Source organism: Notamacropus eugenii, chromosome 1, assembly GCF_028372415.1.
Source record: "Notamacropus eugenii isolate mMacEug1 chromosome 1, mMacEug1.pri_v2, whole genome shotgun sequence".
Classification (NCBI taxonomy): domain Eukaryota; kingdom Metazoa; phylum Chordata; class Mammalia; order Diprotodontia; family Macropodidae; genus Notamacropus; species Notamacropus eugenii.
Window position 1 is genome coordinate 26,749,133 of NC_092872.1, and position 15,065 is coordinate 26,764,197.

The 15,065-nt window shown below is 37.2% G+C and overlaps 1 protein-coding gene across 11 annotated transcripts in view; it reads left to right on the plus strand.

Moving 5' to 3' along the window:
- The window catches only part of BNC2 (basonuclin zinc finger protein 2), a 512,918-nt gene that overhangs the window by 486,028 nt on the left and 11,825 nt on the right, over positions 1 to 15,065 (plus strand). For 8 of the 11 annotated variants that reach the window (XM_072655796.1, XM_072655839.1, XM_072655811.1 and 5 more), the window contains one exon: positions 369 to 434. The exons of 2 other annotated variants lie outside the window; for them this stretch is intronic. In XM_072655796.1, coding sequence (XP_072511897.1) covers positions 369 to 434 — 66 coding nt within the window. Of the gene's footprint in view, positions 1 to 368; positions 435 to 14,499; positions 14,534 to 15,065 lie in introns of all 11 variants that reach the window. One more of the 11 variants, XM_072655875.1, reaches the window with a different exon arrangement.

Below are 15,065 nucleotides of genomic sequence, written 5' to 3' on the forward strand. Positions count from 1 at the left end.
CTTAACGTAAGAAAATCCAGCTTAAGGTGTTTTTGAAGCATTATAGAGATTGCCCGCGGTGATCAAATGACAACCATGCAACCGTGATAATGAAGGATTGTCGCAGTTGGTGTTTGTTGTGTATTAGCATGCAGAACCGTATGCCATTTTGCCCAGTGATGCACGCCATTATTTTGTGTGCTTTGTGCATATGTGTGTTTCCATGCATCCAGGTGTGTATAATTACACATGTACACAACACCCTTCCCTTCCCATATGACTTCACTTGGAAGCCGCAGCTTCTGTTTTTTTTATATAATTGCTTTTCCCTGTGGCTTTTTAATTAAATAAATATATTATCTTCATACACACATATCTATCCAATATAGAAACAGAAATTTACGGATGGAAAGAACCGTAGGTCCAGGACATCGGGACACCCTGCATCTGCGTAGGTATAACCAGAAATGTTATGATTCCTTAAATGGGTATTCACTGTGTCCTTGAATTTGTTTTAATTAGTAAAAATACCTGAAAATGGGACAGAAGAAATCTTTAGACTAGGGATTTGGGGGAGGGGTGTTCTTTTAAAAATAATATGAATTTCTTTCACGTGCTGGGGTAGATACTGGAATAGGAGCCAGCAGATGTGCGATCTAGCCCAGCCTCTGCTACTCACTTAGCTGTATGGTTTTAGATAAATAGCTTAACTTGATGAGCTGAAGTTTCCTCATCTGTGGAATCAGGAGTTGGACTCTATGATCTTTAAGAATCTATGAATCTGTCATGCACAGTTAATTAACTGCAATGAGAGTCATGCACAGAAGGGAGGGGAAACCCCTATGCAGTTTTGGGATCAGTTAGACTCTTATGCCCAGCCTTCAGATGACATCACTCTATAGCTATGTTGCTTCAATAGTGAAACAGTTGGGTTTAAACAGAAGCAGCTGGTCCTAAACCTCTCAGGCTTTTTATACAATATTCTTTTCTATTCCTAAAGAAAATGTAATATAAATGGAATTTGTCAAGGTGCTCAATGGTGGGGTAAACCAGTTATACCACACTTGTGGAAATAAGCTGGTGAACAGATTGTTTACATAATGTAATATTCCTACTATAGTCATAGTGGTTGATTCTTGTAATTAGATTAAATGTAGTCCAGCAGTTGTGAATTTTCCTATTTTTTAAAAACAAAATATTACAATGTGATAAAAAAAAAAAATCAATAGATACAGAAGAAGGAAATGAGACTCAGTTAACCGGCTGTCAAATAGCCACCCATTTCCTAAAGCTTTTCCAGGTCAATTTGTTGGTTTGAGATTTTCTGCAGAGTACAATACAAAATGAAAGATCATCTGACGGGTAGACCTTTTTGTCCATTAGGTTTTTCCCCCAACATCCATAACGGTGGATTCTAAAAAGTCAAATAGTGCCTATTTTAATGGAATAAAATCAGACCCATGAAAAGCAAAAGCTTTTCCATTAGCCACTCTTTATCAGGATAGAGCTTGGAGAGAAGCCCTTGTCTTTGAAAGACTGTTCTCCTTCTACCAACACCCCATTCTGTAAAAATTGGTTGTTGTCTCTTATGCAGATTTCCCTTATCTCTTGCTTTTTATATTCCCAGCATACATAGATAAGACTGATACACTTTGGATATAAAAGGGATAGTCTCTTTAGTGTCCATGATGGTATCTCAGATTCGTGATTTATGTTACTTACTGCTTTACAATGGTGAATGTTTGTTTGAGATGTCACACTAGGAATAATGAAGCTAAGTCACGGGGCATTTATTAACAAAAAAGGCCATTATGAAAACCTGCATAAAACTGATGAAGGTGAAGTATTTGAAGACTAGTCAAAATTTAACCTTATTTATAAGAATCTTTATCATGATTTCCGAAAAAATATGTTAAGACATTACCAGTAGAATAAATGACACTGGGATAAAAAGGCCACGCACCTAAAGATTAGGATGGTGAATTACATGAAATCACATGCAAACATGCTTTCCTTTTTCTATTACAAATAAGTTCCTCTTTGCAATATCATTTGTCTTAAATATTTGTTGGTAACAAATCCAGTTGTTTATTTCAAAGACCAAACACTGATGGTTGACCAGTTACTTAAAAGGTCAGATCAGTCTCTTAGCTAACTCTGTCTAAGTTAATCCTACTAGAACATTTTAGGTTGGTGTAATTTTCTACAAAATGAGAAACCATTTTTTCTCTGGAATTAAAAAAAAATTTTGTCACTCATGAAATATCTCCCAAATTAACTTTTTTATAGTAGTTTTATCATTACCAATAAAAAGGTTTTTTAAAAGCTTTTTTTAAAATAAGACTAAACTGGGGTACAAAAAAAAATTGTTTTTTATTTGCACCAAAGACTAAATAATTAAGGTTTGTTTTGTTCAGTATTTTTTTTAAACTAAGACCATCTTGTATTTATCTCATGACCCTTTGGGAGCACCTAATATTCTTGGCTCCTTAGAAAACTGATTTTTCATTTTTAGTGTTTCTAACCATGTAAATAAAGCTTAGTGACTCAGTAGTTCTACACAGCTAGTCATGAGGAATGATCCTAATGAGGAACATAACAGCTCTTTCCATTCATCACATGGGACCATTATCTTTGAAACTTGAGCAACAAAAATGACTGTTGATAGTACTGTCTTATTTAATTCCCAGGTTATCATCTGCTGCTTCTAATTCAGAGAGATGGTTAGTTTGATCTCTTACAACACAGACCTTGGTTCACTTTTGACTGGCTCCTAAAGACAACAATTCTCACCTCCCAGGCTTTCCTTTTTCTTTCCCTTCTAACTTATTAGTCATGGAACTCCCAGGGAACTAAGGCTATGGTTTCTTTCAAGAATTTCCTATGAGTTCAAGAAAGACAAGTTTTCTTATCATTCCTCTAAGCCAATGACCCTTCCCAAGTAGAAAGCTTCCTCTCCCTTTAATCCTACTCTCCTTAGATCCATTTCTTCTCACTCCCTGGAGACTCAATTCTTCCATCCTTGATTCTGCAATGTCTTCCTTGCGCAAATAAAGCATTAAGGGAGATTTCAGTTGGAAATTGTAGTAGAGAAACAACAGAGACTAGAGGATGCCTGAAGTGGAACTAACAAAAATCCTCATAATCGCACTTTTACTGCTTTTCATGTTCATAACCTTGTCTTCTGAGGATCCCAAAGTACCTTATGAAAGTAACCCATTGGTCCTCCTAGGACTTTTCTGAGATAATCATATAATAGGTATTAATATTCCTGATTTATAGACAGAAATGACCATGGAGAGACTGAGACAAAGATTTTTTCCTCTTTGAGGAAATAATGTGCGTGTAGTTTGGTACTTAGTTAGCAACGACTTAATACCCCTCTGTCAGTTAGAAAATAACTCTTACTAAGCCTCTAGGTCATATAAGAATGACAGTATGGTAAAGTAGAAAGAAATCTGAACATCGGGTTGGAAGACAAGTTCAAGTCTGGGCACTGACAAATATGAGCGATGCGACCTTAAACAAGTTACTTACCACCTTTGAACTGAAGTCTCCTCTTCTATAAAGTAGGGAAAATAATACTTGTATCACCCAAGCCCCAAGGTAGTTTTTGTGCTTTGTAATAAAATATATGTAAACATAAAAGTTTTACACAGACCAGGATGCAAATGGTAATTAGTCTACAACCCGTTGTGATAACACTAAATCTTTTACATAGAAAAAAAATGAGTAGGAAAGACTCAGACTCTCTGTTCCTATCATCTCCATTACTAAAATGCTGTTCTGCTGCTTGGGAACAGAATTGACTCTGTCACCTACTGAGGTCTTTATTAGATGTCAATCCAAAGTTGATCAGATTCAATACTGCACCTTGAAATATAGGTACAGAAAATTGACCACTTGGGACAGCAAAAAATTAGGGATAAATGGGTTGATCTTACAATCTCAGGGAAATTTCCTTGAAGAGGGCATAATAAAGCCGAGTTCATATCATCTGGCTTTGGTTTAGCTCCCCATGAAATGATAACAGAGTGGTAGTGAATCATCTATACTGAAAATACCACATTAGTGAATTACATTCATTTTTTGGTGGGGGAAAAAAATAGACTCCCAGCCCCCTTTCTACAAGTCTCTACCATTAGATAATTTATTTAAATCTATTTTATAAGTGATGGACCACTTAAAATTTTCAGCACTAAAATGAGGATTCAGTTGTGGAGGAACCAGTTTGATCTGCATAGGAAGAAATGTTTCTCTGTTCTCCATTTCCCACCCTGGGTGGATTTTGAAAAGTGGAGAAGCATACAATCTTTGCTTTTCTTGAGGGATAGTAGCCATTAATTGCTGGAAGGTTCATCTTACATTACCTCAGAAAAGTAAGCAGGTATTCTTCAAGGTGTGAGGAAGATGATTTACCCACTCTTAGACCAAATAATCTTTGCTCAGGGTGACTGATAAATAAATACCAGGCAAGTGTGGGTGCCAAGCATGAGCCTGGCTTTTGATTGCTAGTTAAATCAGACCAGATTTAAACATGTAAACTTCTTGATTTGTATGGAGCAAGACATCTGTATTTGGTTTATTAAAACCTGCTGATCTCTCCAGAACTAAATTTGTTCCTCTGTAGGCCTCTGGGTAGCTGTAGCTAAAAAGCAGAGACTATACTTTTTTGCTTGTCTGATTACCTGACTCTCAGCCCTGTACAGGTGTGCTTGAATAAATTAACATGAGATACCTCTGAGGAGCCACTGCATACATTAGCAACAGAGGTGAAGGTGTGAACACTATGCTACCTGCCTCCTGTTTACCACCTCCTCTTCAGCTCAGTAGCATCCATTTTTCATCTTCTACTATATTTTGAAACTTATACAGATAACATTTTTTTAGAGATTACCTTCCAATAATTATACACGGTCATACCAAAAGATCACTCTGAGAAACAAAATACTGAGCACCATGTCATGTGAAATATTTGCCCTAATATAATTAGGTACCACATACAAGATGTTTCTGTTTCACACCCCAAGTATAAAAAGAGAACATTTCAGAGACACTGTATGTTTGCTTACCTGTACTTTAGTCTATGTGTGTGCTCTGGGCTGTGTTTTCTAAGACCCCATGAAGTGAGCTTGTGAGACCTTGTGGCTTCTTAACATGCAGAGTGAGATTTTCTTTTGAAAAACTATTTTGCTTCACAATAGAAACCAACAGACCAATAGATGTTACCTTTGCATCCGTAGCTTTTCATGGTGACAACAAAACCTTTACAACAGCAACTTGTGTCATCTGGATCTTTATATGTGGTTAGGAGAGCAATGAAGAAAACTCTGTCTTCTTATATCATGGGCTGTTCTAGCAGGCCAAAGCAAGCCTCCAGGCTTCTTAATCACCTGGTAGCCTGGCTCCATATAAGACAAACTCTATTCAGTATATGCTGACACCTTTATCCCCCTACTAAAGCATAGTGGCCAATCACCTTATACGAATATCCCTGCCTAAAGGTTAGGAGAAGAATGCCAGACGATTATGGACAAATATTGATATTAGTTGCATAAGAACTCATGAATTGGGTCTATACTTCTGCAAGCATATAAGTAATTCAGCACATATACACCTATTTAACCCTGTTTCTAAACCCCCCCAAAAGAAAACACCCCCAAACTGCTTTTATGCAAGCTATCTGTGTAATTAAAACATGAAGCTCTGTGAAAGGGGTATTTAGTAGGTGGTTGGTGGTTTCCACTGATGACAGAATGTAAATTTTTTGAGGGCAGGAAATATTTTATCTTTGTATCCTCAGCCCCTAGCAAAGTGCCTTCTACTTTGTAGACCCTTGTGTTTGTTGAATTTAATCGTACTCTCTATCTTTTGCTACCCGTTAATGCTGGGTGGGCTGTTAGAGCTTTGTCAGAACTTTTTAAAGACTCTGACATACCTGTCATGGGTCTCTCTTGACACAAAGTCCTTCATTTGACTTGTTCCCTTTGAAAAGTCATTTCCTTTAGCCTTTTAAAAATATGTTCAGGTTCCTACCAGGAAGCAAGCTAATAGATTACTCATCACTCACACACACACACACACACACACACACACACACACACACACACGAATTCCAATGTAATTTAATCTCTACTAATCTCTACTATTTTACCTCCCATCTACCTCCTGCTTTAGAGATTGATTATGGCTGGTAGTTTAGTTCTTATTTTGATTCTAGGAAGTGCTGGAGTTGTTGAAGGGCTCTTCTTCTCCCCTGTTTAAATTTCATTTTGAAAGTTGACCTAAACAGCCATCTCTAAAATAAAACATTCTTTAAAAAAAAATTTAATGATTGTGCCATGAGACTAAAAAAAAAACCCAAACCCTTCAAATGAATGGAAGTGACAGAAAATAAAAGGATCTTGCACTTGCCAAAAATTAGTGTCATAAAAAGGAGATTCAGTAAGTTTGATATTCAGTTACCAAAATGTGTGTGGATGAGGTAAAAGAGAGAAGGGGAGGGAGAAAGGGAAAAAGGAAAGGTAGAGGGAGAGGAGAGGAGGTACAAGAGAAAGTGGTGCATTTTTTTTGCTAAGATAATTTTGTTCCCATTATTTAGCATAAAAATTATACTTTAAAAGAGCACCGAGATTCCATCCCCCACGGCAATCTGCTTAAATTAAAATGTTGGCTGTAAATTCTGGATAAAAAGCTGTTATGCCTAGTGTTAGTGATCTTAACTCGAATACTTTATGAAGCTTATTACTTCTTTTTATTAACCTTTGGGGGTAGGGGAAGATGTTGCCCACTTCCATTTCAGTTCCCTTTCTACTCTCTAATCTTGAGTCCACCTGTATAAAAACCTAGACCCTCTGCTTCCAGGTAAACATAAAAAACAAAACCTTAATTTTGGTACTACTCAAATTTAAAATAGTGGTACCTATCCAGAAATAATACAACACAATTTCTTTTCACATATCTATATATGTATACACACACTCACACCGTGCACGTGCATGCACACACATTTCAATTGACAGCTGAAATCAAGAGACAGAAATCACACACCCAGGTGGAAGGCCATGACACACCTTGATTTAGTGCAACGATCTGTGAAGTTACCCTCCTTTCATGGCTGGGGAACAACACAATTTCATGAGGAAAAGTCCCTTTTTGGCCACGAGAACAAGCACCCTCCATAGGAAGCGTCTGGGGTCGGATAGCCAGCATAGGGGAGCGACACTAATTCTGCAGCCTTCTTAGTCTGCTCTGTCACAGAGGGGGCAATGCTGGGTCAGTCAGCTCACTAGTAATTGTGTTTTACAGACTTCTAAAGCAATTGGCTCAGTCAGTCCCAATTCAATAAAAGTGGAGCGCGAGAGAGAGAGAGCACTTTTGTTCTATTTTTTACTTGAAATTATTTCATTCAGCAGTCTGTCTTTTTTATTACCAGGACTTGACATTAGCACTCCAAGCTATATTAGCATCCATTTCAGCAGTTCAGTAATGGTATTAAAAAAACACTTAACTTCAACGGTGAATGGTTGTATGACAGTACCATAAAAATCCGCATTAAAAAAAAAACTTATGTATTTGTCCCAGCAAATTATTTTTCACTTGTTTAACCACTTCAAAACTCTGCTCTCATGACTGGTATCCACAAGGGCTTTCTTGCTCACTAAGGCATCCTATGCTAACATTTTGTTGGCTGGGGAAAGATGAAAAAAGGAGGGACGCAAAGAGCAAAGGAACATCCAAAAGGAGAGTCAGTAGATAAAGATTCTGTGCATCCTTGAGTTAGATTACCTTCCATTTGTCAGCAGAGGTAGTGTTGGCAAACTCCTAGCACCCAAGGTAAAAATCTTGGATCTTTCTGCAGATCTGGGATTTGATTTTGAACCCAACGATCTCCAAACTTGGGATACAAGCCTAACTACTTTGGCACTGCACGGTGCTCATAAATGACTACATTAGGTTCTAAATTTTGATTAAACATTCAGTAATTAATCAATGGTGGACATGAAGCAGTTGGCAAGGTCCAGAGCTGCAAAATGTTTAAGACATAAAACATTACAAAGTAATTAGAATATGCTCCTTCAAGAGAAGAATTACCTCAATAAAAGGGTAAGTGATAGCATCCTGTTTATTGTGGACGTAGGCAGCCAGAGCAATATGATAAACTGCTGGAGATACACATATCAGTAATCATCCACATTATTAGTGTCATTAATCATAATTCCAAAAATATGACAGCCGCAGCCAACTTTTTGACCAATTTTGCCTCTGCCTGTTGGCCATTATAACTTCACTAATAGACTGCAGAGCTCCTGTGCGTGGCAGTTTGCATTGAGAATGGAAGGTTAATTATATTTGAGCTGCCGATTTCTTCTCTCCTTGGAAAAGCCTGAGCACTTTGACAATCCCAGGAGTTCACTGTTGTTAAACCGGTAAAAGTACTTTATTGAAATTTTCTTTGTTGGTCAGGAATGAGTAGATGTTTCAAATGAGATATAAGCGCCAGGCTGGGACAACTGCTAATGCTTCTTGCTCCAAAATGATCCTTGGACAGCAAGCTGAACTCATACTTTCCTTAAGATTTCTTTGCACTCTCCAGTGGATCGGCTAGAAGTTCAGCAGTAATAACCACTGACAGTATATGGGGGAAGTCTCACAAGATTAATAGTACCCTTGAGTTGGGTAGCATTTGGTAGTGGTTTGGTGGTAGTACTTGTGATGTCAAGAAATATTGGGAAATAAGAGCATCCCTTCTGTGGAAAATTTTACGTCTTTAAGTATGCCTATGTGGTACCCAAAAAATTGAATGAAAAGCCAATAACAATGATCTGAATTTTCAAAAAAACCAGTTTATTTATTGACTAATAGATGCAATTTCTTATCGGTTCACTGCAATGATTACTTTTCAGACCGTTGTTTTAATCCAAATAGACATCGCCATAATTTAGATTGTTAAAACAGCAAAGCGAAATTCATTCATATATTCATAATTGTTTCATCTTGAAATTATAGTAGAGAAAGTAGTCAAATGACAGTGATTTTTCAAGAAAATATACCCAAAATGTTAGTAACCCCATGATCTGATTTACTTGATTTACTTAACAAAAGTATAATTTTATATTTGAGATATTTTAAAAACATAAAGTGCTCCTCTCAATTTTATGAATCTTACCGAGAAGCTGGTACCCTTTGTCTCACACGTTGCGAGGTGAGGGGGGACCCAATGAATAAAGAAGATAAATTTTCAGTTTATCATGAGAAGATACATTGCATTAAACTCTTGAAAATGTGAGCATCTTCATCTGAACTCCTTCCAAAAGTCAGAATATTTTTTAAAAAAAGGGATTGAGGTATTTGGTCTAGTTATCTGGGGCAGCTGGCTAAGGTAAAACTACAGGGTATAAAACTCTGATGCATTCTGAGTAGTTCTGCAAAGTATGCTACCCAGCCAGGCCTCCCAAGTTTCTGTTTTCTCAAACTAGGAAGAGCTTGCCTGAATGCATTTGCAGTTGCTGTTAGAACAGACTTCCATTCACCATGTAACACGCCTCTCATATAACAATGCAACAGGTTTGGAGCTATTGAATAATCAGCCCTCCTGAGAAGTCCTAATGTCAAAAATAGCTGAAAGAAGATAGGTGGAGAACACTGCTGTTGGATATCAATTCTATACTTAACCTGAGCAGCTAGCACCACCAAATCCCCCCATCCTTCCTCCCTAAATGCCATCACACCATTAACATTTTTTATGCATTCCCCAGCAATGACAAATTGGTTTCTAACTGTAGCACCAGATTTAGTATGCAAAAGGCATGTTTGCCTCTGCCAACAAACCAATAATTCTCACTAACATCTTCAGAGTTACAACATTTATAAAGTTGCAAAGTGGAATAAACAAACCATCTGTTTGGCTTTTCCGTATATGTCATGCTTTCTTATTAGCATATTACGATTCATTTAGTAAACAAATTTGGTGATTTCGTTCACGTCAAAGTTGGAGGAAGCTAGAAGATGATTAACATTCCTGGGACAGGCACATTAATACATTGCTTCCTCTGCAAAGTTAAATGGCTTCTCCAGAGAATCACCCCTTGTTGACAGGATGAGACTGTCAATTTTGTTTGCCTGCCACATTAGGGGCCGTAAGGGGATGGCAAGCTCTGAGAGAAAGGAGCGGTGTAGGCAGCATAATTCACTGCGAATTGAGAAAAGAAGTCTAATTCTGATAAATGGTCGACCCCAATACATCCTACCTGTTATTACAACAGACGTGCCGTATCTGTGCTGTAAATTAGTTAAACCCCTAAAGAGTTTGGTGGGAGCTTATCTTCAAGTGAATAATTTGAGTGTAGAGGGAACTGTCTGCGTGACCAGTGTGAATGATTTGTTTCATATTGAAAGGGATTGAAATGACTGAATTCCACATTTTTAATTTGCAGGAACTTACTTGTCCTTTCTTTCCTGCATTTAATAAGCACTCCTTCACTTTTTGGCTTTAGTGAGTGTTACATGGCATTTTGCTTTGAATATTCTTCCTGTGCAGGGTGATGATTTTCAGGACTCCTGTAGAGGAACCTTAAATAGAAATCTTTTTAACAACTCCTGTTTCTTTAAAAACAAAAAACAAAATAAAACCTTCCAGTGTCAGAAATGTCATTGATTTCACAGAGCAGCAGACATTCCTCAGAAACCACCATTAAAAAACAGTAATATACAAATTATGCAGAGTAAAGACGATATCTACTGAGTATTCCAGTAATCAGTAAAAATGTTAAAGTGGATCAGAGGCTTGTTTCCCTCACCTCCATTTTTTTTTTTGGTTTAAATGGCAGCTTTTCACTTCAGTGTAGAAAAACATTGTTAAGGTTGACAGAATACCCACATACGTACCGTCCAGCCAGGCCCAAATTATGTATCAGTCAATAAACAAATACTTACTGAGCATCTCCTTATGTAGAAGGTGCTGTGAATAACCAGGTTCATACTACCATTTGACTTGTGGAGGTATTAAAAAAAAAAAAGAAAAAAATCACTAACCCCAAAAGAGAAGAGTGCCATTCGAGCTAACTTCCTTGTTAATAGATAATTGTACAAGTCACAATTTTTTTTTTGGTAATCTCTAATTGTATAAGGCTTCACCATTCACATCTACCTTGGATCATTCTTGTTGACCATTGTTTTAATCTCAGTTCCACAAATTCAGTGGTTCAGTATTTCACTTGGCATCATCTAGAAAGGTAGGTCTAGCACTTGATATAACAATATATTGTGATTAAGGGATTGTCCAATTTTTGATTTCCACAACTTGACTTTGAAGTTAGCCATGACACTTTTCTTTCATTTTGAATTTCTTCCTTACATCTCAAAACAGAACTCCAAAAGCTCATACTTTTCTTTAGAATCCAGCTGTTACATATTTCATTTTCACAGATAACCAGCGCATTAAATAAAATTGAGCACATTGACAAGTTAAAAAGAAAACTGTTGAAGAATCCCAAGTCTGGACTTATGCACACTGGGCAAATAGCATGTGCATTTAATTGACTGCATTTGCCAAAGTTATATTCATTTTTCTTCTGTTTATACCTAGTGAGAATCTCACTGGAGAATTGAAATAGGGAAGGAAAAGTCTGGAGTCCATTTCAGTCCAATCAGATCATTTTCAGTCATCATTATTACCTTTGTCATTCCAAATTTGGAAAGAAGAATAATTATGGTTTTCCATGCACTGAAGGCTTTATCATATTCAGTACCTTCAGTAAACTGTAGAAAAAATTTGCAGTCCAGGATAGGTAAAAGAAACATGAATTGAAGCTCTTCAAAAGACCTATTGATCATTCTGATTCTAGCCCAAGTTTTAGGGCTAAACTCATACTATAATTATGTATGTAGGACTCCTTGGACTAAATTCAGGTGTTATTAGGGCCAATTCCTCCTTATTACCCACCTTTCTTAAAAGTTCAACTTCATGCCTCAGATTTTTAGTTTCTGCTCTTTGATATATCAGTGCCTGTTGGCAAAAAGATATACTCTCTGAAGCAAGCTCTGCCATATTACTATAGATTTTAAGACACATGACCATTTTTGGAGCCAGATTTTTGGAGGACTGTCCTAATGAGTACAAACAAGGCCCAATCTTGTTTCCACCACCCATGCTTTTCACTTCCCCACAAGGCATTCCACTCTCCTGGGAACTTGCCCACACATTTCTGCACTTCCTACATAACCAATTCATCAACAATCAAGTGAAAACATAGCATTAATAATACTGGCACCCACAATATTGGGGTCTGGTAAAATGTGCATGCATTCCCATTCCAAAGTAGAATGTCCTGGCTCCATCCTGGACAGATATCTTCTCTAGAAATATGTTAGAATACAGTGAAGTCTGTGTCTAGAAGAAACCATATAAGATCTTTATATTGGCATCTACTGTCTTTAACATAATTTCCAGTTCTTCCCTTTATCTACATCTGGACCACTTCTCTTGATCAAAGCTGTCTTTCATGGACTCTTCCTTCTGCTTACACCACCTTTGGCAACTTGATTCTTTGCCTTCTTTTAAAAATATCATTTTTCTCTTGCAAATTTCTGGACCTTTCTGTTTTTAAAAGCTTTTTCAGAAGGAATCTCCATTTTCTTTGTTTTGATACATTTCATAGTGTAAATCTATATATGAACGTTACAGTCACTGTCTTTTCATTTTTCCCTTTTTTCTTCTCTGTTCTGCTGATCCATAGAAACTCATAACATTCCCTAAATTGCCATTAACTCTGGGTCTTTGTGTCTATTTCCAAATACATTATGATAACTAATTGACTGCCACAGAGTATGACACCTTAGGGTTCCAGTTAAAACCAAGTGCTGTTTTTTGCTCTTTATCAAGAGGGATTCTGACCTGGAGGAAGTGATCAACTCAACTGATGTCATTAGTCTTTTCTATATTCAATATGACCACGTTTCTAAAAGGATTCTCTCTCCTCCTCCCTGTCCCTTTCCCTCCTCTCTTCTTTTTTTCTCTTTCACCTTTTTTTCTTCTCTGTCTTTCACATATCCTCTCCCTTTTCCTCATCCTTTCCCATACCTCATCAAAGATTTTCCAAACCAACATTGCAAGAGTATATTAGATGACTTCCCGCCATGTATTCTTCCTATTCCCTACTTGAGTGTTTTTGCATATGGCCTTTAGGAGGATTATTAAACAAAAATGAAATAGATTAAGAAATGAACATAAAAGAATCAATTCTTTTGAACGGTGGTTGCATAATGGAAATCGACTACTATGAATGAACTCATGTACAAAAGTTATGAACAGCAGAGCTAATGCACTGCCATGAGTTCATCCTTATTATTGCATTATACCTGAATCAATTGATAAAGTAGCTTTTTTTTAAAGCCAGGGATGGCACTTAATTGAATAAAAGTCAATGTAATTATATTAGCAGAAGCCAACGGTACTGCTGACAGCGGAAAAGGGACACTGTTGAACAGAGTGCCAGAGCTGGTCTACACATTTCTGCACATCGTTTGGTTGACAGATATTGAGGGCTGGTACATCACCTAATTAGATTACAGATTTCCACTGCTATAAGTGGGAACCGAAGAGAAACATCTCTTCCTATTACAGTACCCACGGAGTTGTCTATTTTCACAAGTCATCTTTGGGAAGACGTGTCCATCTGGGGTATCAGTGTGTCCTTTTCTCAGTGTTAATTTATTCCTGTTTCTTTATTCAATGATTCTTGATGATACTGCTCTGTGTCTGGCTGCTGTTTTCTCAGCAGTGAACCGAGGAAATGGTAACTGCAGACGTGTGAGAAACAACAGAGAGTTTAACCTGTCGAGTTCTAGATCACAGCAATCACAAAATTTGTATTTGTGAAATTAAAATAGGGGAGGGGTGTTAAGAAAAAAGCAGAGTAGAATTTCACCAGTGTCTTTCAGTTAGGATTTTTTTTTTTATCAATAGAGTAATAGTGCATAATGTAGCTCTATTTTTGCATTCATACAATGATTCTAATGGTGTCATACCCACATATCAGGATAAAGACTTTCACAGTAGGCATTTCCTGAACTGTGCTTAGCAGCCTGTACTCAGAGTCATCTGCCATCTGACACTAAGCAAGCAAGAAACAACTGTGTCAGAGCAGGGACCACGGGGACAACTTCTGTTTATCATTCGTGTATCTGCACACTGCATGCATCTGTTGAGAACTCATTTATGGATGATGATGAGGATGCTGTGAATTTGGTTTGTCTAATTTGATTTATGATTTTGGATTGTGCAGCTGATCTGATAATCACCAAGACAGCAGTATGAGATGATGGCTTATGACAGAAAATGGTTTTATGATCAGAACATGTTAAATCCCTATTTTATTGTTTAAGTTTATTTTTTAAAAAAACCAGATGTCTAGAATGTGAATTTGTTTTCTCTCTCTCTCTCTTTCTGTCTCTCTCTCTCCCTTTCTCTCTTTTTCTCTCTCTGTCTTTCATTCTTGCTTTCTTTTGTGATCGATTTAGCAAAAGATTAGAAAGCTGATCTTATTATCACAAGGTAAGCTCAGCCTTATCCAAGTGCAGTGTGGAGAGGTGTGTGTAATGCCTCTGCCCTTACAAAATCAAGAGTGCTATTATTGTATTGTGTGGAAAGGTGGAAAACTTTTCCATCTTCTTTGTCTATTTGGCACATACCTCTCAACCACCCTTCATTTCAAGAAAAATCATCCGCTCTTGTATCCAAATTGCTAAGTGACTTCTTTGGGTCTTAAAGTCCTCGTCTAATTTTTTACAGGCGATATCTCAAACTTTTCATTTGCCAATTTTGGTTGTTTTAATTGTAACAATCCAGTATAATGTTGAACTTCTCTCATTCCTGAGAAGTTATTGCTATTACTATTAATTCTTCTGGCAATAGTAGCTTTCATTGTAGATGTTTAACATGTAAGCCTTGTCAGGTGGAGAGAGGTATATGCCCATGGGGGCTTTTAAAATAAACGGGGGGGGGGAAAGACCAAGGCAATGTTGTTCAGATAGATAACAGCATATCAGACTTGGTAAATCATGACATCCCTATGGATGCTCTGGGA